This window comes from Lissotriton helveticus, chromosome 10 (genome assembly GCF_964261635.1).
Source record: "Lissotriton helveticus chromosome 10, aLisHel1.1, whole genome shotgun sequence".
In the NCBI taxonomy this organism is placed as follows: Eukaryota; Metazoa; Chordata; class Amphibia; order Caudata; family Salamandridae; genus Lissotriton; species Lissotriton helveticus.
This window is the reverse complement of record NC_136071.1, coordinates 142,323,727-142,345,615: the sequence shown is the minus strand read 5'-3', so window position 1 is coordinate 142,345,615 and position 21,889 is coordinate 142,323,727. Positions and strand designations below refer to the sequence as shown.

General features: G+C 48.5%; 2 protein-coding genes and 2 pseudogenes across 4 annotated transcripts in view; 1 reads left to right on the top strand and 3 right to left on the bottom strand.

Moving 5' to 3' along the window:
- Positions 1-1,326, bottom strand: part of LOC144786409 (18S ribosomal RNA) — a 1,796-nt pseudogene extending 470 nt beyond the window's left edge.
- MAFK (MAF bZIP transcription factor K) overlaps positions 1-9,214 on the bottom strand; it is a 198,217-nt gene extending 189,003 nt beyond the window's left edge. The window contains exons 1-2 of the mRNA XM_078664957.1: positions 7,395-9,214; positions 6,641-7,260 (exon numbers count right to left, since the gene is read on the bottom strand). The gene's annotated coding sequence lies outside the window, so the exon portion shown is untranslated. The remainder of the gene's footprint in view (positions 1-6,640; positions 7,261-7,394) is intronic.
- LOC144786032 (lysosomal alpha-glucosidase-like) overlaps positions 1-21,889 on the top strand; it is an 828,834-nt gene that overhangs the window by 26,619 nt on the left and 780,326 nt on the right. Inside the window, exons 1-2 of one of the 3 annotated variants that reach the window (XM_078664952.1) lie at positions 6,411-6,545; positions 20,229-20,800. In XM_078664952.1, coding sequence (XP_078521078.1) covers positions 20,243-20,800 — 558 coding nt within the window. In that variant the 5' untranslated portion in view covers positions 6,411-6,545; positions 20,229-20,242. Of the gene's footprint in view, positions 1-6,410; positions 6,550-20,228; positions 20,801-21,889 lie in introns of those variants that run through there. The other 2 variants (XM_078664953.1, XM_078664954.1) reach the window with 2 other exon arrangements.
- LOC144783964 (beta-ureidopropionase pseudogene) lies at positions 15,688-18,285 on the bottom strand (annotated as a pseudogene).

The window sequence follows — 21,889 nt, the reverse complement described above, 5'->3', positions numbered from 1 at the left end:
ACCAGACAAATCACTCCACCAACTAAGAACGGCCATGCACCACCACCCACAGAATCGAGAGAGCTATCAATCTGTCAATCCTTTCCGTGTCCGGGCGAGGTTTCCCGTAATGAGTCAAATTAAGCCGCAGGCTCCACTCCTGGTGGTGCCCTTCCGTCAACTCCTTTAAGTTTCAGCTTTGCAACCATACTCTTTCTCCCCCCCCCACCCCCCTCCCCGTAACCCAAAGACTTTGGTTTCCCGGAAGTTGCTCGGCGGTTCATGGGAAGAACGCAACCGGATCGCTAGTCGGCATCGTTTATGGTCTGAACTACGACGGTATCTGATCGTCTTCGAACCTCCGACTTTCGCTCTTGGTTAATGAAAACATTCTTGGCAAATGCTGTCGCTTTGGTTCGTCTTGCGCCGGTCCAAGAATTTCACCTCTAGCGGCACAATACGAATGCCCCCGGCCGTCCCTCTTAATCATGGCCCCAGTTCCGAAAACCAACTAAATAGAACCGGAGTCCTATTCCATTATTCCTAGCTGAAGTATTCAGGCGACCGACCTGCTTTGAACACTAATTTTTTCAAAGTAATCGCTTCGGACCCCCAGGACACTCAGTCAAGAGCATCAAGGGGGCGCCGAGAGGCAGGGGCTGGAACAGGCGGTAGCTCGATTCGCGGCGGACTGCCAGCTCGATCCCAAGAACCAACTACGAGCTTTTTAACTGCAGCAACTTTATTATACGCTATTGGAGCTGGAATTACCGTGGCTGCTGGCACCAGACTTGCCCTCCAATTGATCCTCGTTAAAGGATTTAAAGTGTACTCATTCCAATTACAGGGCCTCGAAAGAGTCCTGTATTGTTATTTTTCGTCACTACCTCCCGAGTCGGGAGTGGGTAATTTGCACGCCTGCTGTCTTCCTTGGATGTGGTAGCCGTTTTTCAGACTCCCTCTCCGGAATCGAACCCTGATTCCCCGTGGTCCCCAAGGTAGGCACAGAAAGTACCATCGAAAGTTGATAGGGCAGACATCCGAATGTATCGTCGCCGTCACGGGGAAGTGTAATCAGCCCGAGGTTATCTAGAGTCCCCAAAGCGGCCGGGCGAGCCCGGATTGGTCTTGGTCTGATAAATGCACACATCCCGGGAGGTCAGCGCTCGTCGGCATGTATTAGCTCTAGAATTACCACAGTTATCCAAATAACAGATGGAGCGATCAAAGGAACCATAACTGATTTAATGAGCCATTCACAGTTTCACTGTACCGGCCGTGTGTACTTACACGTGCCTGGCTTAATCTTTGAGACAAGCATATGCTACTGGCAGGATCAACCAGGTAGCTGCACCTGATGACGGGGTGGGAGCCGCGTGCCCATCTCCCCGACCGGCAACCTTCATGCACCCCTCCATCTCTCAGTAGCCTGTCAGGGGGAAGGAGCCCGCCCGTCTGGGCGGGAGGGGTGTGGAGAGGAGCGGTTGCATGGGCACCGGCAGGCCCAGCCGTCTCCCCCGGGTGGGAGAAGCGGGCCGAGGCGCAGCCTGTGAGCGAGACGCAGGGGTGCCGGGACCTGGCGGCGGTGGAACCCCTCGGAACGATCGTTCCGAGCTGCTGTAGAAACGTGCTGGGCGGGGAGGGGGGACAGCGTGGGGCCCACGGACCGGCCAGACAGCATCCGCAGGGCCTGGCGCCACCTGACCCCTTCCGCTCGGGTCAGACCACTGGGGGGCATGAGCTGCCGGGGCCGCTCGGCCTTCGCTCTGCTGAGTAGGGTGAACAGCCTACCACCAGGCCCTCCCTCGAGTCGTACGGTCCATGCAGGGTGGAAGCTCTTTGCTTGAAACAACAGCCGAGGCTGGCCAAGCAGTCCATCCCTAAATGGACCAAGAGTGCCCAATGGATCAGAGTAAGGCTGGGGCATCCCCTGGCAGGCCGCCCTGCACAGGGGGTATGCTGGCTTAGCATCCCCTGCCTGCCTGCCCCCAGGGCAAGCAGACTCCCAGAAAAAGGACTGTCTGCGAGGGGCTTAGAGGCAGGTGCGTACCCAGGCCCCTGGGGGCCCCGGGACTGCCTTCCCCCTCTCAGCATGGCCAGACCTCACAGAGGTATGCCTGAGCAAACTCTGAGAAAAAGGACCATCGGCAAGGGGCTGAGAGGCAGGAGCGTACCCAGGCCCCTGGGGGCCCCGGGACTGCCTTCCCCCTCTCGGCATGGCTGGACCTCACGGAGGTCTGCCTGAGCAAACTGAGAAAAAGGACCATCGGCAAGGGGCTGAGAGGCAGGAGCGTTCCCAGGCCCCTGGGGGCCCCGGCGGGCGGACCCCAGGACTGCCTTCCCCCTCTCAGCATGGCTGGACCTCACGGAGGTCTGCCTGAGCAAACTGAGAAAAAGGCCCATCAGCAAGGGGCTGAGAGGCAGGCGCGTACCCAGGCCCCTGGGGGCCCCGGAGGGCAGGCCCGGCCCGGTGCTGCCTTCTACTGTTTCAGAATCGCCTCACGGAGGTCTGACTGAGCCTCTCCCTAGTAATCCGGAGGAGAATTACCCCCCTTGCTTGTAATCCGTGCACTCTAGGTGACAGAGGGGACCCAAGGCGCGAAAGTACCCGACCTACTGGAGCCCTCGCTGGGATCGGGGAGGCAAATGGACCCTCATCAGGACTTCCAGGGAAGCTTTCCCATCTGGTCGCACCATAGGAAAGCATTGGGGGCAACCAGATGGCCGAGGGGGAAAGGGAAGCCATCTGGTCGCTCTGTGCCCCAACGAAAGCAAGCGGGCGCCATGGCATGGGGGACTGGAGGCCCTGGGCCCCAGCCATGGAGGCTGCGAGGGGGACCCGATAGGCCCTCCGACCCAGGACCCGAGGACACCCGGACAAGCAGGGGTGGCCTGCCCGGGCCCGACGGACCCCTGTCCTGGGCCTTTGGCAGCACGGCAGCCCGGGGAACAGGGCCCAGGGCGGGAGCACTCTACTCTGGGCCCGGCGGGCCCCTGGACCCAGCCGTGCTCCCAGGCCCCAGCCGTGCTCCCAGGCCCGGAGGCGCAGGGGAAGCCACCCCTGGACCAGCCGGACACTGTCCGGGGCACCCTGCCATGCGGCTGGACCGAGGACTGAGCCTGGGGAGGGGAGGCTCCGGAACCCAGCCAAACAAGGGGAGGCTCCCTGGGCACAACGGATCCCCGTCCTGGGCCTTTGGCAGTGCGGCAGCCCAGGGGACAGGGCCCAGTGCCGGAGCACCCAACCCAGGGGCCCCTGGACCCAGCCGGGGCTCCCAGGCCCGGAGGCGCAGGCGAAGCCTCCCCGGGCCTGCCGGACAGCGTCCCGGGCACCCTGCCAGGCGGCAGGACCGAGGACGGAGCCCGGGGGAGGACTGCCCGGGACCCATGGAGCCCGTCCCGGCCACTCGCCCGTGCAGTTGGCCCTGGAGGAGGGAGCCCCAGACGCCCAGGGGTGGACTGCCCGGGACCCATGGAGCCCGTCCCGGGCACTCGCCCATGCCGTTGGCCCTGGAGGAGGGAGCCCTGGACGCCCAGGGAGGTGCTGCCCAGGCATGGCCCATCTGGTCCCCGGCAGAGAACCGCCAGCCTGGGAGGAGTGTCAGGGCATACCCTGCCCCTAGTAATCCGGAGGAAGGCTAACCCTCTTTCTTGGAACCCGTGCGCACAGCGTGACTGAGGGGACCCAGGGCACAGAGACACCCGACCTCCTGGAGCCCTCGCTGGGATCGGGGAGGCAAATGGACCCTCATCGGGACTTCCAGGGAAGCCCGGCCATCTGGTCACCCCATAGGAAAGCATTGGGTGCGACCAGATGGCCGAGGGGGATCGGTGCGACCAGATGGCCGGGACCGAAAGGACTCCCAGCTGCCCACCCCGAGCCTTCGAGGTAGGGCTCCTGCCCCCGCCTGCCCTTGCAGGGTTCGGGCCTGCAGGGCTCCGGGGGCTGCAGGGCTCCGGGGGCTGCAAGGCTCCGAAACCCTGCGCTGGGCCTCAGGCATGGGGAGGCCCGCAAGCGCTCCTGGGGACCAGCTGCCTGGGGGAGGACTGCGCGGGAGCCTTGCAGGTCTCCGGGGCTCTGCACCAGGGACCCTTGTCTCCCGGACAGATGGACTCTTGGCAGGCCGAAGGACGGGGGCTCCCAAACCCAGGGCCCGGGGCCGGTCCCTGCTTTCCAACCCAACCAGGCCAGGGAGATCAGGGAGTCTGCCCAGGCACACTGACCCTTAGGACGTGCCCTCGTTTTCAGCAAAATTGTTTCCAAAATTCTGCGTAGTGGCGCTACGCAAACTCCGCCCAGCCTAGCTGTAATGTGCCCTAAGTCAAAGCTTCCACAAAGAAATACACTTTTTATTTTGAAGCGACATTAGCATATTTTACCTTATGTTTGTTGTATGACGAACACAGCAAATATTTTCAGGGCTTTGCTAGTCCACATGCTCTAAAATCCAAGCCAGACCCTTGCCTCAGCTCTGGACCAGCCCTCCCTGTTAATTATTTGGCTTGCCCACCTCTTTCATACACTCACCTCACTCATTCCTCTTTCCCTCTATTATGTATCGCCTGTTCTACTCCTCGTACACCAGTTTCTACCCTTGACGCTTCTCTCGCTCCCCTAGCTGCTTACTTTTTCTCAATAGTTCTGCCCCACCGACATCCATTTTTCGTACATCATGTATTGTTTCATAGGAGTGCCACCTGGCTAATTTGGAACTAGAATTAATGGCATTTTAAAGAAAAGGCTGGTAAAAGAAAATGTGGAACCTCCACAAAGGCTGGTATTTATTCCAGCTTGAAATAAAAGGTTTAAATAATTAATGCAAGCATATAAACTTTGTGCTACATTATTTCTAAGCAAAGAACATAATCCCTAAATGGTAATTAAAGCTGAGGCAGATTGGGGAAATTAAAAGCATACATACATCCGATTTTTCCGCAAACTGATATTCAAACACATGCTCAGTGCCCATAATTTATATGAAATAGGTGGCAACTGTATACATCTACCATCTCTCACTTTAAATTCACCTGCCGCCCCACCCTTTCAGTTTATGCAAAATAAGCAATCCCCGTTGTGGGTGGAGCTTAGTCCCCCCGTTTTCCTATTGTTCATTCCTGGACGGTGAGGTCTGCCTTAACGTCACACCCACAGCCTGTCTTCCAGCCCACCTCCTCTCCATTGGCTTGCTGGGATTCGGCTATTAAGCCATGAAAGGGCACTACAGGGAGAGCTGCTAAAAGAACAAAACCTTAATACATAGGCTTGTTTTCTGCACAGTGAATACCAGGACTTTAAGACAGCCAGTGTAAAATACCCAGGGTTACTGGTAGGCAGCCCCAGTCCACGGCACCGGATTGGGAGGGCGCCAATGGACGTTGTGCCACACACACACGCACGCACACTTTTTTTTTTTTTAGATCATTCTGGTCTAATCGCGTTTTCACAAAGCCTAGATTCATGCTGTTTATTTTCTTGTTTAAAAAAAAAGTTCTATACCCGCTCTCCGTTGGTTGCTTCCCAGTGTCCGCCCTGAGAGGCAAGTATTTATTTAACATCTTTCTCGAAAGCAGGATCACATGCCGTAGTGGCATTAAAACACTGCCACAACACATGGAACGTCGAAAATAGGCTAATACATACTACGATAGGTTTTTGCAACGAATAACGTCACAGACGCTAGCGTAAACCTTTTAGTTTAAATGTAAAGGTTTACCACCAGACAACTAAAACTAACGTAAATGAATTCAACAGTTCTTATGATTGATGATGAATCTTAAAAGATGCTGTTTATACATTTTTAACTTGGAAAATATGTCTATCCTGACCTTTTTGGAATGATACAATCTTTCTTTTACTGACTTCGTGAGTATTTTAATAAAACATGATAAACCACGTTCAAATTCACTGTTCTGAGACAAACAAATGAAGGTCTACTCTAATCGATCAGGAAAGATCACTCGACAATGCACGCTCTTTTGCAACGAGTTAAACGGTTTCAGAGGGCGTCATCACTTGAGCCAGGAAAGGAACGGTTTATCTGACAGCAAACACGCACTGCAAAAGCTCTTCTACAGCAAGTAGTAATAACCTATGTCGATAACGTGACAGCTACCAAAGAGAGTAAATCCTTCCTGGTAGGAACCAGGATTTATTTTTTCGCAGTAATCAACCAATCTACTGCTTAAATCCACTCCTGTATATTCCACAGAACCATATTTGTGAGAAAAAAAAACCACATGGTTTGTATCACACGGGTCTGCCCATGTTTGCTCCTCCTAGCTCTACTATTTCTAGAAGACTTTGGTCTGCTGCGCTGTAAATACAAGAGGGCGGGGTGCGCTGCGAGGCTCCAGCCAGGGGCATGCGTGTCCTGCCAGTGATGACTCAGCGTTTCCAAACAACACGCGCTCGCTAAGGACAACAGATTCCTATGACGTCATGCGCTTTGGGACGGCATTACGTCACGTGACGCCACACGCCGCCGCCACCAACTAGTTCTGTAAAAGTGTGGAAACTGCTCCGCCACACGTAAGAACGGAACGAGGAGTCGCACTCCAAGTCCCAGGCAGGTAGAGACCTCTCGACGCTCACACCCACCCAGACACCATCCGCCAAGCTCGGGTTGTCTCCTCACACCCTCCTCTCTAGTCAGGTACTCACCTGCGGCCGCCAGGACACGCGCGCTCGGAGAGGACTATAGGTTCACGAGTTGAGCGGTTAGCTCCTTCGCAGCAACAACAACAACCGCCGCTTGCGAGTTCGAGGATTACACATACCCAAACTTCCGGCATCCCGCGTCAGAGTGTGCGTCACAGCGGCACGTCACTTGCCTCGCCCAGCCGTCTCATTGACAGCCAGAGATGTGCCTGTTTGCGTGCAGAGTGGCGGGAAAGTAAACGGAGAGAGGGGCGTTCTTATCAAGCACTCCTGTGCATTCCTTTCCAAACAAGCGAGCACTGTGGCCCCTACTTTTTAAGAGAAAGCATGTTGCCCATCATTCTCAGACTAAAAGCATCGGCCGCTTTGCTCATGTTGAAAGGGGCACGAACTGCTACTTGAATTATTTGATATGATGTCTCAATTCGTTTTCAATAAGGTTATTCTGCCTCTGTCTTTATTATTCCCTCGTTTTGCTGTTTTACATTTCTACAAAAACGAACATACTAGTTTTTGTTGAGTTTCACAGTTTTGTACAGTTATGTACATACATATATTGGCCATGTCTGGAAAATACAAGAAAGTAGTCTTACACCAATTTCAGCTTGGCACTCGTTATTTTTCTTAACCCCTTCGACGCTCATGACGAGCTGGGCTCGTCATGAGGTAGCCTCCTCGCACGCTCATGACGAGCCCAGCTCGTCATGTAAAGTGCGATATGAAAAATCTCAGCACAGGAGCGGAAATCATGCCGCACGCATGCGGTTAAATCATACATGACATTACGTCACCTGCTTGAAATTCTTCCTGCTGCAATACACGTTAATGGGGAAATAACCAGGTTTCCCCTATAATCCCACTGATTTTCTGGTATTTCTTATTAATAGTTCCCTCGCAGAATGTTAATTATGTCATTAAATCTTTTCTAGTGTGAGAACATTTAATGTCCTTTATGTTGTCGTATCAAGTAATGGAGTAGTTGGATATCCAGGGATTTCACTTAAAGTTTCGAACACTACCGAAAAGAGGAAAGTGATCAAAATTAGTTCTGGTGATCTAATTTGTGATATCAATGATCACTGCAATTGCTGTTTGACTGAAATAAACACAATTGCCAAAGAGTTGAGTGCATATTTTGGCTTTTATGGACCTGAGTTCACCATTTGACCACCAGTCGCTTTAAACCTTCGGACATCCTGTCTAATCTAGGGGTTGAGACCAATATTGTTTTTCCCCTTTGGCACTTGCAAAATGTGGTAATTTCTAGCATCTGTTGGAGCCCTAGCAACAAGGCGTCAAAAACCTTCATGTCATCAAGAGGGTTCCATCATCGCTGTGTACTCCCCCCTTTTTATTTGCTCTTTACATCAGTGGGCTTGAAACACTTATAATCTTGCATTGATGTACCACAAATCGGCATCCACCCTGTACCAGCTCATTTGTATGCTGACAATGTGGTGACTTTAGCCAGGGCCCTATTTGTGCCCAGATGCTCCTGGCCACATTTCCCTTTTTTATGACCGACTTAAAACTACTGATCAATCCGTCGAAGTCTCACATTGGCCCCAAAAAGCACAAAACTAGCACTTGTTTTGTGGATACCATTATCAGTTCAGTTTCCACCTTTCCCTACCTGAGGGTTCTTTTTGATGATGTGTTCAGGTAGGGTCCCCTGGGACGTACTAGGGCAACAGTTTTTGCTAGGTGCTGGGACATGGGCACTCAGGACAATAAGGAGATCCAGAGGTAGAGAATGGTTTTCTAAGAAGACGGATGACGGTTCTGTAGTGGTTTACTTTGTATTCTGTCTGTTGTGGAATGCTCACCACACGTGTGTTCTTTCTCGTGGCATTCCACAACAGAACACTACACCCAATCTATAAAAAGGGCAATCACTCAAACCCGGCCAACTATAGATTAATAGCTTTGTTGGACATCGAAGCCAAAGCCTACGCCCATGTTTTACTGACGGAACTAGAAAATTGGGCCAGCGAAAACAACATCTTGCCTCACTCTCAGTCAGGCTTTAGAGCGGGCTGCTCCACGATGGACAACATAATAGCACTGTCCTACTTGTCGCGGAGAGCCACCCTGGCCAACCACCTACCTTTATTCTGCTGCTTCGTGGACTACGGCGCAGCTTTCGACAGAGTCAATCGAGGGACGCTGTGGCACAAATTAAATTCCTGGGGATACCACCTACTCTTCTCTCAGCTCTGATATCTCTGCATCATAAAACTTGGGTTAGGATCAAAACAAGTGCACAAACATTATCCAAAAAATTGCAACTAAAAATGGCCTAAAACAAGGCTGCATACTAGCCCCGCTTCTATTCAATCTCTACACTGCCGACTTATCAAAAGAACTGGTAGGCGCAGCCCTGGCCGCCCCAAAACTGGGCGGGATACGTCTACAGACAATGCAATATGCCGATGATATTATTATCATGGACCACACGAAAATCGGACTGCAAAGATCGCTCACCGCTCTCAAAAAGTATAACACAAAGAACCATCTCTTGATGAATGAATCCAAAACCAAAATTTTGATCTTTGGGAACTACAAAAAAAGGAAAAATCTTACTTGGAGAGCAGGGGGATCACAAATAGCGACCTGCACCAGCTATAACTACTTAGGAGTCTGGTTTAACATTAGGGCAAACCAAGCAGCACACCTTAGACACTTAAGGTCTAAGGGAATGGGGATCGTTCACAGCCTGAGGCGCTTGAACCATCACTTGCACAGCCCTTCAGCTGAATCAATCCTAAGGGTGCTACGGGCCAAACTACTACCTGCAGTGACCTACGGCCACCTGAGGATTCAGAAAAGGGGGTGGTGATGAACAGAGTGCCTGAATTAAGCAGACCACTCTTACCCAGTCCAAAGATCAGGGCTTGATCCATCACCGTTTTTTAGCTCACTGCACCATCCCAGCTCAGAACTTGGCTATATGCAAATTAGTCTGTTCCTGTCACAGTGCATGATGGGAACAGGGCAAACCAAACTACCAAGCCAATTCTTATACTGGGAAGGAAACAAGCTTCCGGGGACCGGTTTCTGCCATTTCAGGCGTCGTCGGCCCGGCTTGCTTGAATCCTGATGGTGCAATGAGCAAGGGACTCACATCTGAGTATACCCTTCCACGCTTATGGTGGCCTTCCCCGGAAAAATGGATGTATTTCTGGGAAACTTACAAATAAAAGCCTACAAGAAAATCTTCTCTGTCCCGCAACACGCAAGGAGGTCGAGGATGAGACTTGAGCTGGGCCTGACATACGCAAACCTCTATTGCCTGGGAGACTTAATTACATTCTACATTCACACTTTACGAGCACCAGGACAATCTTTGAAAGAACAATTACAAACTGCGTTCAAGGATGAACATTCCCCTTGGCGCAAACCGTTGCACCTTGCCATTTCCACACTAAAGATTGAAGCCTCCTCCCTCACTAACCCAACTATCCCCCTGTCAATGTGGGAAAAAACAATAACAAATCAAATCATTTCAGTTTCATTCCAGACAGACGCTGCCAGGCTCTCTAAAAATGTACTTTTCACAGCTCTGAATGATTCATATATCAAGGGGAAACCTCAACCATATTTTAACTATTCCCTTAATCCCCAGACTCGCAACAAAATACTATACATGAGGTTGTTAGCCCTACCAATTTTTTACTTCAATCTGCAGTGGGCCTGGTGGAATGAGCAGCCCATTTGCAGGCTTTGCAATTACAAACATGAGTCCTGGCTCCACCTGTTATGCTGCTGCCCTTTCTTTGCTTCCGACCGACGCCGCTTACTGATTCCTGTTTTCCAGGAACAGTCACTGAGACATTGCAGGGAAGCATCAGCTTTGTGCTTTAGCAACAATTTAGCCCAGGCCCTAGCAAGAGCTGGGAAGTTTGTTAATATTATTTTATCCGCACTGCATTATGCTCAGAATTAAGAATCTGACCATGATTTTATAAATTTTAAAATTTTATTCCATCATGTATTGCTATGTTTGTATATTACGGTTTTTATTAACTGTACAATAAAGTAAGTAAGAATCTTGAACGTAGTGTTTTTTTAATCGAGCACTGTTGGCTCGTTCGTGCTGTGGTGCACCGGCTGCAGCGCAGTCACTGCCACAATAAAGCTTACTTTTCGAAATATACTAAGTTTCCAGTGGGCGTTTTCTCTACAAAATTCATGGCGACAAGTTGCAGGGACTGCAGGACCCACGTGAAATTACCGGATTGGTCCTTCGTGACAAGGTTGATCTTCTCTTGTTCTTCGAGTTGTCTGTTATCACGGACAGCTTCCCGTCATTGTCATGAATAATAATCCACATTTGTAAAGCGCACAATCACCCGTAAGGGTCTCTAGGCGCTGGGGGCCGTCGGGAAGATTAAGCAAGCTATTGCCCAGAGTCACATGGTGCTGGGCTAATCTGCCGCTGGTGCCGGGGATCGAACCATGATCCCCAGATTCCGGAGTCAGCCGCCCTAGCCGCGGCGCCACACCTCATGAGAGCTGGATTACAAGGTACTGTCTTTTCTTTGACTTTCCGGTAGCAGCCAAGCCGCAAGTAGTTTTTTTCTGATCTACGTTTTTTTTTTCTTGACGATTGAGCCGAGCCGTCAGTTTCTGCCTGGTGTTGTCCAGGTAACCCACGTCAAACGCTATGCATGCAGCGTGGTGGCCATTTTGACTTTGGCCTACAGATAGCCATCTGCCTGGTATTGTCTTCACGTGATCCAGGCAATCCACGGCGTACAGAAGCACTCCGCGTAGCGGCCATCTTGAGGTTGGCCGGCTCACAGTTTTCTTCATCATGTCTCTCCAGCTTAAGTCTGGTAACATTTGATGCACGTATCCTAGACAACGTAGCGGCCATTTTAGGATGGCTTTAAAGTGCTGTCTGTGCTTATGGAGGTCAGTATCTGTCTTATAGTTTTGACTCTGTCTTCATTTGTGGCTTCTCATCTGTGACACGCATGCATTGCATGTTTTCATAACTGCAACACGCACGCATGTCAGCTGTGTTTCAATTATTATTGAGTGTTTTCATATCTGCAACATGCACGCTCGTCATCTGCTATTCAATTACCTACCTGTGGAGTTTTCAGTGACAAGCAACGCACGCACGTAAGTTGAAATTCTATTATCTACCTTTGGAGTGTTCAGTGACCAGCACACTGATTCTTCTTTCTGTGGACATTGTTTTTATTGTATCGGTTGCATGCCCACCTGGTGTGTCAATTTCTTTGTTACCTTCTACAGTGTCTTCGGTGGCACGCAAACCTTGTGTGCCAGCTGGTTGCTCTTTTGTTTTCACAGTGTCAGTGACACACACACTTTGTGTGTCATTTTCTGGGGATACCTTCAGTGATACACACACCTCCCTAGTTGTATTCTTTTGTGGTTGTTTGTTTACCTTTAGTTTTTGACACAGTGGTCTGTTAGATCCTTGTGCATGTTTTTTTTTTTTTTTTTTTTTTTTTTTTACTTTATTTTTAGGTCTCGTCTGGCGATCGCAGCACGAAAGCGCTGTCACCAGCTTGATCTATTGTCACTGACTTGCCTCTGAAGGGAGACAGGAGATGGGCACGCGCAGGACGGACTGGAAATGTGAACGCGCGCGTGAACACGCATGTACAATCACGCGATTTGCACATCTCCTGTCTCCCTTCCGTACTCGCAAGCCATGCAATCTGCAGCATGCCTCCCGTTCAACCCCACTCACTGGGGGACTCTACTCTACGCTGCTCCACGGCTGGCTTTTCATGTCTCCTGCCGGACTTCTCTCTGCTGGGTGGGCTCCTTCACGCCGGCTGCAACACGCGGGGCTCCTTCAGCTCACGGGAGCCCCGCACACTTCTCGTCCCACGCTCCAAGCTCCGCCCATGTCCCAGGCAACGATGCCAGCACGCATGCTCAGGTCGGGATATCGTCGGTGCCTGACGTGCTTTCGCTTTCTCTCCCAAGCCGTCTCAGCACACACACCTTGATCAGACACACAGCGCCTCCGTGGGACCGCAAAACACTATCACAGCATGTGCAGTGACCGTCACCGGACACACTGGTTGCACGCAGTTGGCATGTGACAGGATTAATTGTATTTAGGGTCACTGTATTCACCCCCATAAGAGTGGGAGAGTTATTGGCTCTATACTAATGCTAGTGAAAGCTGCACCCCCTAAGGTTGCATTGGAATCGAAAAGCCTCTCTCCTCTTGTACAGCAGGCCAACCTCTGACCCTACCACCACACTGGCAGCTCCTTCCTCGGGTAACTCTGGGAGCCGCCTGGTCACAGCTGGCCCTGTCTGCATTTCCAAGAAGTAGCAAGTCACTCCCGCCCAACAAGAGCTTTCAGACATGTACAGGGCACGATTCACCGTAGGTCTCTGCCACCCAGAGAGTCAGATTAGGCAATATTTCCATGCCGAAACACTGCAGCGTGCGGCCAGACTGTGACATAGGGTTCCCTCCCTGTGTTACCATCAGCACTAGGGGTGGGCGTACCTTGCGTCATTCCATGTAGTATAATCAGGTGGAATTATCTCAGAATTTCACGAGATTACACGGAATTACCATAAAACTCACAACACCCTCCAGGCTTTGGGCTGCACACAGGATTGGTAGATTGGAGGGGGAGGGGTCTCCTCTCCTACTCCGTACACAGCAGCTTGTGCTGAAGACCTACCTGCTAAAATAAATAAAAACACCTGTTCTCTGGTCTCTGGAGCTCTGTTACTTGCATATCAAAAGATTACATTTAAACATGTTGTCTGAACAGTGGGGTCTCTCTGTTTTTTGTCCCTGATCTGTCTAGCTTTGTGCACCTGCCTATTCGAAGCACCCCCACACACACACGCGCTTTTCAATGCTTGAGCCGCTCAGCTGGGCCCCCACACCACAAACATGCTCCCATGATTTATAGTACCACACTGGCTTCTAACCGCTGACAATGTTTGCTGCCTGCCTCCGGGCAGTTACCTTTCAGATGGCCCGTGGGTGGAGGCCGTGGGGGTGTATTTGTGCACTAAAGCCAGAGCGCCCCCTTAATGATGCTCTGGGCTGCCGGGGCACGTGCCTCGACCGGCACCGGCGGAAGCAGGTAATAAAGTTGTGATTTTATTGCCCCTGCTCCGTGCCACTTAATGACGGCGGTGTGTTGTGGGCACGGAGGCGCTGACATGCTGTTAATCAGACCCATACGTGCACAGGCCGCACTGGCTGTGAGTTACAGACCCCCCACACCCCCAGGCATGTGTGCCCAGTCCTTCCTACCTCCGTGGTGCACAGAGGGTCAGCGGGCGTTTTCCTGAAGGATGCTTGTACGTGAGTATGTTACCTGTTTCCTGGCATACAATGTGTTTTTGTGCTTGGTGCGAGTTGCCTTTATGTGTGTCTTTGTATGCTTCTGTTTATGCATGGTACATTCATGTGATGTGCCTGTGCGTTTTTGTAAATCACTAAAGCACCGGTTTCACTAGATTCATTCAGAAAAAAAGCATTTGCAATGCAATAGGTCTCGCAGTTAGGAGAGTTTAAGCTATTGGCATTGTAAATAACAATGCCTTTTATTTATGTTTTTTAAAAAGAAAACCAAAAAAAGGCATTGTTATTTGGAATGTCAATAGCTCAAACTTGCGTCAATGCGAGACCTATTGCATTACAAATGCTTGTTTTCATTTTTCTATTTCACCATGCAGTCAGTGTCACCTCCACCTCCGTTTCTTGAAGCACCCGGTAATCCGCCTATAATATGGAAAAACTGGTATGACGCATTTGTAACTTACTTGGGTGCTATTGGCGATTCTCGTTATAGGGCAGACAGGAAAAATGTCTTTTACTTCATTCCTTAGGGTTCGAAGGACGTTCGGTTTTCAAATATTTATCACCTTTGGTGCAAGCTCAAAACGAAGATGACATTGAATATGCTGAAGCAGTAAAAAAACTGGAATTGCGTTTTGATGTAAAACCTAGTCTGGTTGTTATTCGGCACACATTTTTTTAAAAGGGAAAAGAGGTCTGGAGAAGATGTTGATAAATTTGTTTCTGCTCTCTGCAAGTTAAGTGCTGACTGTCAGTTTGAAGCGTTTACAGAGCAATTAGTCGGGGACCAGTACATCTGCAAGTGTTTCGACAAGACCATCCAATAAAAGTTGTTTTCTATAGGTAACCCTTCTCTCGAGGAGACTATTCGCACTGCAAAGAGCATCAAGCTTTCTAAAGCATCTGTGAAAGGATTGGAAGACAAATCCAGTGAACTAGTGGGGACGGTTAGATCTAGGGAGGTCAAGAATAATGTTGGGCAACATTCTGAGTTTTCTTTTTTTCAGGCAAACCAATATGTGCTTTCGCTGTGGTAATCCTCCTGATTTAAAAACTGATAGGGGGTGTCCAGCTAAAAAGGTATTTTTCAGGTTATGCGGCAAACAGGGTCATTTTGCTAAAATGTGTCAAAGTGGCAAACTCACTGGGTTGTCATCCCAGGTTTTCAAACAGCATTCCCCTGCTGTTGCTAATGTGTTGGATGCTGAGTGTGTTGATTCTGACAACTACTGTTGTATTGAGAATGAACAGAGAAATATGGTTATGGCTGTTGGTGAGATAGCTGCTGTAGTCGATAACACCACTTTTTTTTTTTTTTTTTGCAGAGTTTTATATAGCGCGAACTAGAACCGAACCGAATCAGTTATCAGAGCGCTTTACATAGCACCAGTTACGTTACATGAGGACACACTTTCATTTTAGGCACGGGGAGATTAAGTGATTTGCCCAGAATCAAAGGGGGTTTTTGGCGTCGTTACCGAGACTCTAACCAAGTTTCCGAGGTCGAGCGCCTTAGCCGTTAGGCCAACCCCTCTCCCCATCGATTGAAGTATCTATACTACAATCCTACACATCAGGAAAGTGAAAACCTGTACTCATGAAAAGGTGCATTGTGCACATCCAAGTGCCTGGAACAGAGGAAACTTGGTAAGATCAGCTATGTACATTTATTCATGAAAACAATTTTATAGCACACATTAAATAAAAGAAATAACTTAATCAGAACCTTAGTAGTCAAACTGTGATGTACCAATCACTTTTACTTTAATATTCAAAGTGCTTTCTATTTATTTATATTTTAAAACATAATTCCATTTTCTTGAACTAAAACAACTACGAATTAAGTCACTAGCCATGATTTTTTCATAAACTGTAAAGCACAGTTTAAATGTAGGAGCCTTCAATACTGCCAACAACTACATATGAAATTAGGTTAACATTGAGGTAGGATACCACTTATTTAAGAATAATTTTGACAACATTTTAGATACAATTGCACATATCCTCTGGCATTAGGGCTGTACTATAAGTGAGCAAGTCAGTCGGTCAAAACGTTTCTGAAATCAACATGGAGCAGTGTGGCTTCCAGAAACAGCGTAAAGACAAGCGGGGTTCTTGGTTGATGGCTTCGCTCCCAGTAATCTCTGTCGGCACAGAAGGAACCCATATAGCCTGGGCCGCATCGCTACTCTTGAATGATGTTCGGTTTGAAGTCCGGCTGGATGATTTCAGCAAGTTCCCGTGCGTAGAGATCGTATCTTCCGGTCATCTTGAAGTTCCACTTGTCACTGACTTGCCGACAAAGGTTCAAGTCAATCTCAGTCACCAGAAGCCCACCGCAGGTGCGGGAAAGGCCTGGGGTCCTGCTGCCATCAGGTGCTGACACGTAACTGGAGCCGTAGAAGTGGCCAAAGTCACGGTGGGCTCCTTTGCCATCCCCAGATGTGAATTCATTTTCAAAATGCTCCGTTCCCACTCTGTTGATGGCACAAGTGAAGCAGTGGTTCGCAATGGCAGCATTTCTCACTTCAAGTGGCCAAAGAGATTCACTCAGCTCTCCAATGGTTGCAGATGGATTGAAGATGATCTCAGCTCTGTTGGCAGAGTACATGAACCAGTTGAGAGGGTGATGCCTTCCGTAGCAGATGTTCACAGCGATCTTTCCAAATGCCGTCTGGAATACTCTGTGCCCAGTATTTCCCTCCATGTAATATGTAGACTCATTGAAGTCTCCCACCCGAGGAATGTGGTTCTTCCTGGTCTTTCCGAGGAGGGCACCAGAGTTAGAGATGACCACGGTTGATCCCTATGTTGAGATCTGTATTGGGGTCAAGAAGGTGAGTTTTCTGGTGGATTTGGGTACAAGAATTACCATGATCACTCAAGAGCTCTTTAGCAAAGCGTGGGGTTCTGGCTCCTTAGAAGCTTCTGATTGGGCACCCGTTTCTTATGAAGGACGCAGGATAGAGCTAGCAGGGTATTTTGAGGATGTTCTTGAATTTAAAGGTAGAAAGATTCAGGGCAAGGTGTATGTGGCAATCCAGGGATTGTCCATTCTGGGATGGTATCAACAAGGTCTTTTCCAGATGGTTCTGAGGCCGGGTAGCAAGGAACAGGTCTCCATAGTCTCATCTAATGATCTTTTTTAGGTTGTTTACCATCATTATTCTGTTTTTTTCTGGTGGGCATTGGGTCAGATCAAGGATTTTCATGCATCAGATTAAAGTTCAGGATGATGCAATCCCTGTAAAGCACAGGCTCAGTAGTGTCCCTTTTAGTGTTGGGGATCAGCTTGAACAGGAACTTTATGACATGTCAGAAGGGCAATATTGAACCATTTGAATCCTCTCTTTGGCTTTCTCCTTTGGTTGTGGACAAGAAGAAAAATGGGGATCTTCGTGTTTGTGTTGATTTACGCAGTCTCAGCAAAAATATTTGCGCCGATTCCCATCCTCTCCCAAAAATTTCAGAGATGCTTACTTTGATTAATGGTTCCAAATGGTTTAGCAAATTAGATTTAGCTTCAGCCTACCACCAGGTTGTCTTAGATCCATCTTCAAGGCACCTTACTGCATTTGTGTCACCTATTGGCTCATTTCAATTTTGTCGCATGCCTTTCGGGTCTGGCTTCTGCTGCGGCAGTTTTTCAAAGAATTATGTGCCAGATGCTTAAAGGGGTCAAAGGTGTTGTTGTCTTTTAGGACACTGTTTTGTTTTTTGGTGACTCGAAGGAGGACCACAATGATTTGTTGTATCGTGTTCTTGATATCATGCTTGAGAAGGGTGGTGTTCCTTAAAAAGAAAAGTGCATTTTCTCTGTTCAAAAGGTGGAGTACTTGGGTCATGGTTTGTCGGAACATGGTGTGGAGCCTAGACCTGGTCTCGTCAAGGCTATCGTTGACAGTCCTGCAACCACTGATAAAGCGGGTCTTAAGTCGTTAATTGGTCTCTGTGAGTTTTACTCACGTTTTGTTCATGATTATGCTTCTAAGATGTGGCCTCTCACCAACATGTTGAAAAGAGTGTCCAATTTGTCTGGGATGTCCTCTGTCAGGAAGTGTTTGAATGGGTCAAATATCAGTTAGTTGGGCCCAATATTCTCAATCCTTTTGATCCTAATCTCATGTGCTCCATCACGGTTGATGCTAGTGAAGTGGGTTTAGGTGCCATTCTCACTCAGACTAGCAATGGCACTGAGAACACTTTGGGTTATACTTCAAGGGTGTTGCGTGGTTCCGAATTTTATTTCTCTGTCCTTGAGAGGGAACTGTTGGCTTGTTGGTGGGTCATTAGGAAGTTTCATTCTTACATGTGGGGTAACCATTTTGTGATATGCACAGATCCCTCGCCACTTGTTTCTATCTTGTCTGGCGATGAGAACAGGGAGCATACTCCTAATATTGCCAGATTGACAACCAAGTTGCTTCAGTAGAATTGTGATGTTTCTTAACTTCTGGGTAAGTAGCAGTTGAGTTGCACTGGTGACAGGTAGGCGCAATGCAGAATTATGTGCTTTTGAACCCAGTATTTTAAGACACACTCTGGGTAAATTTTAAAGCCTCCTCCCATTCAGTGCAGGGGGAATGCTGGGACATATGATGGAGTGTGGCATCTGAGGCTTGAAATCTTAGCCAGACATTTGTGGGCAATCACAACTTGTACAGGCCATGAGGCTTGAGGGTCAACAGCGGGGAACGGGAAGCTAAGCTTTTGGAGCGTGGACCGCGTCTGGATCGGACCCGTTGCATGTCTCGCCCATGAACCACCCGCCAACCACTTTGACAGCGCTGCAGCTGTGCTACTAGGACGTAAGCCTCGAATGATAGGGCTCTGTCACGCCCACCAGTAGCTGTAGCTTTTTAGTCCAATGCGATAGCGCCAGTTTCCCCAGATAAGTTCCCCCTGCATTGTGTCCAGGTCCCGGAAAAAACATCTTGGGGGTTTGACCGGAACCTTGACGAAATAGTAGAGCAACCTAGGTAAGATTATCATCTTAAACAGGGCTATTTTGCTGTAGCAGTTAAGGGGACATTTTTCCAGAAAAGTACCTGCGATTTTAAGTCTGAGAGGGTTCTCTTCAGGTTTTCGTCATAGATCGGCTGTCGAGTGATAACTGCGAACTCCGATGTAAATGGACTGTGTCGCCCTTCCAGTTTAATAGGGTTCCCCCAAGCTGCACTTCAAACGGGGCTAAGTTGTAGCTTAGGGGGTGCACACATAAGGTGGCCCAGTTGACCTGGAGAAATTGCCACCTGTGCAAATGCTTGGAGTGTTGTGTGTATTGTGGAGAGGTCTGAGCAGATGTTGCAGATATTGAGGACTAGGGTGTCCACGTATAAATATGCCACATTTGTTGTACCAACCAATGGAACCCGCCAAGCCTTGCCCTCTCTGTGGAGTCTAGCGGTAAGGGTTCGATAGCCATTGCGAACATTAAGTGGGACAGGGGTCAGCCAGATTGAGTGCCTCTACCCTCAGAGAAGGATGGTGAGATGAGTTTACCTAGTCTTGTCCTGGAGGTGGGGTCTGTGTAGAATAGTTTTTGTGTATGCTCTGAGGCATCTGCCCACCCTTATAAGCACTTAGAATAGATAATCCCATGTGAGCTTTTTCGAGATCTAGTATCAAGCAGGACTTGTATGGGAACTGCCTGGGGCCTGGTCCAACACATGGAACAGTTGTCATATGATTTTAAATGTGCTTCGTCCTGGGACAAACCCGTTTTGGCCAGTATGAACTAGGTCGGGTAATACTTGAGCATACTTGGCAACTAAGATCCTCCCCAAAATCTTATACTCCATACCGAGTATGCCTAGCTAGAAGGCCGAGAGGGTCGGTATGGATACCAGGAAGGATTCTCAGAGGGACGGGGGTAATACCCAAACTAGTACACCTGAGAATGTTGGTGGGAGTTTGATTCCCCAGTAGAGAGCATAACATACTGGTCAGTTAATATCTTGTGCTCCAATGCTTATCTTATATGGGGATTATATTGTTCGTCCTTTTTGATGTTTCATGAGGGAGTTGCAGAAGAAAAGAAAGGGAATGTTTTATGGAAGTGTCTCGCTGTTAAGTGGGGGGAGGCAGAGCTTACTTATTGATATTTCCAGCTATAAACATTCTCTAAAGAGGGGGCTTTCACCATAAAATCTATCTTGAACTTTGTTTATCCTCAATGAGTATGCTCCGTTTTACTAGTGTTCTTTCCGTAACAAGTCTGTATGTGCTCATGCTTCACCTGTGTTAATTTTTTTGTTTTCATTGCAGGAGAAAATAAAAAAATGATTCCCTACGAGAAGCTATCGGGGAGATTAAAGTATAAGAGACCGACTGGTGCAGATGTTCACAGTGGTGGTCAGAAGCAAACATGCCTTCAGAAACTACCCCCATCACCGTGGTGGCTGGCATTCATAATGATACTTGTAACTCTCATACTAAGTGGAATTTACCTCTGGATCATGAGTAATTTTTCATGGAGTTTGGAATATGACCATCAAAAAGCCGGAAATGCAGAGACCCATAATCAGTGCAGTTCCATCACAGAAGCACACCGCTTTGACTGTTACCCCGAAAGAGATGTGGTTGTTACTAAAGAGCTTTGTGAGAATCGAGGTTGCTGCTTTATTAAAGGTCTAGAGACTCAAAATAGAAGCAACGGTGGGGTCCCCTGGTGCTTCTACCCTCCAGACTTTCCTAGTTACACTCTGGAGAGATTGAACCACACTGACCTGGGACTGTTGGGAATACTGAGAAGAAAGGTGAAATCATATTATCCAAAAGATATTGAGAAACTACTGCTGGAGGTGATCTTTGAAACTGACACACGGTTGCACATAAAGGTGAGTTTCAGACAAATGCTGGGGAGCTGCATTGTTCCTAATTTTAGATATATTTAATGAAATATGAGAGATTAACGGTTAGGTTGAACATGGCAGTCCTGTCTGCTTACCCCAATAGCCACACACAAACGATTACATTTGTGTTAAACTTTTGGAGAATGTCAATGGCGCTATAGAAACATTCAATACCATGAGGCACAACGCACCAAATAGTGGCTTGTGAAGCTATTCCATGATGTGTGTTACTTTCTTGCATCATGTCCTCCTCCCCTGAACTGTTTAACAAATATGGAGAAGGTGAGTCGAATAATGAGACAAAAAAACATTAAATGTACATATTGGCCTGCCTTTCACCCCCACCTCACTTTTGCCCCACCAAAAAAATAAATTCTACCTATTCTGCCACGTTTTCATGCCTATATTAATACTATCATGCCACCTCCAAATATTCTCAGTTGTGAGTCACCCTATCCATATATATCTCCTGGACCTGCTACCACAAATCAGGCACTTCCTTCACTTACACCCTCCTCTCATACACATTAAACAAATGGCTGGGCCCTTGATTCCCACCTTTATATTTTCAAAGTTCTCAGAAGGCCAACCTCTCTTGCTGACCAGCTATTCTTAGTCCATTGAAGCTATTGCTGAATTCAGTCAGATGTACTGTTGTTCCTCTGGGTGTCTAGATGTTCATGGGCGACTTGGCAAGACAACTTTACACTGCTAGTGTGTCATTCTGGTAGGGTGCTGAATTACACCACTCTGACATCACAGAAAGGTGTAGTGACTTGGGTTGTAGACTATTGTAACTCCAGAGCAGTGCACAACAACAGTTGGTCCTTTCTTTATTCTCTCTTTGAAACTTAGAGTGTGCATAGACCGTATTCTTATTTTGGAAATAAATTATTACGTACGATAGAAATAGTGGCACACTATTACAGACAGTGGTAATGTTATAGTCCTAGATATAGGATCAGGTGTAAGGGGTCATACTATCATTTAGAACGTAATAAAAACAAGCTATTGTGTAAAGTGGAGTGCCAGGCTGTACATGGATTTAAAATGAACTCTCTGTGCCAAGTGTAG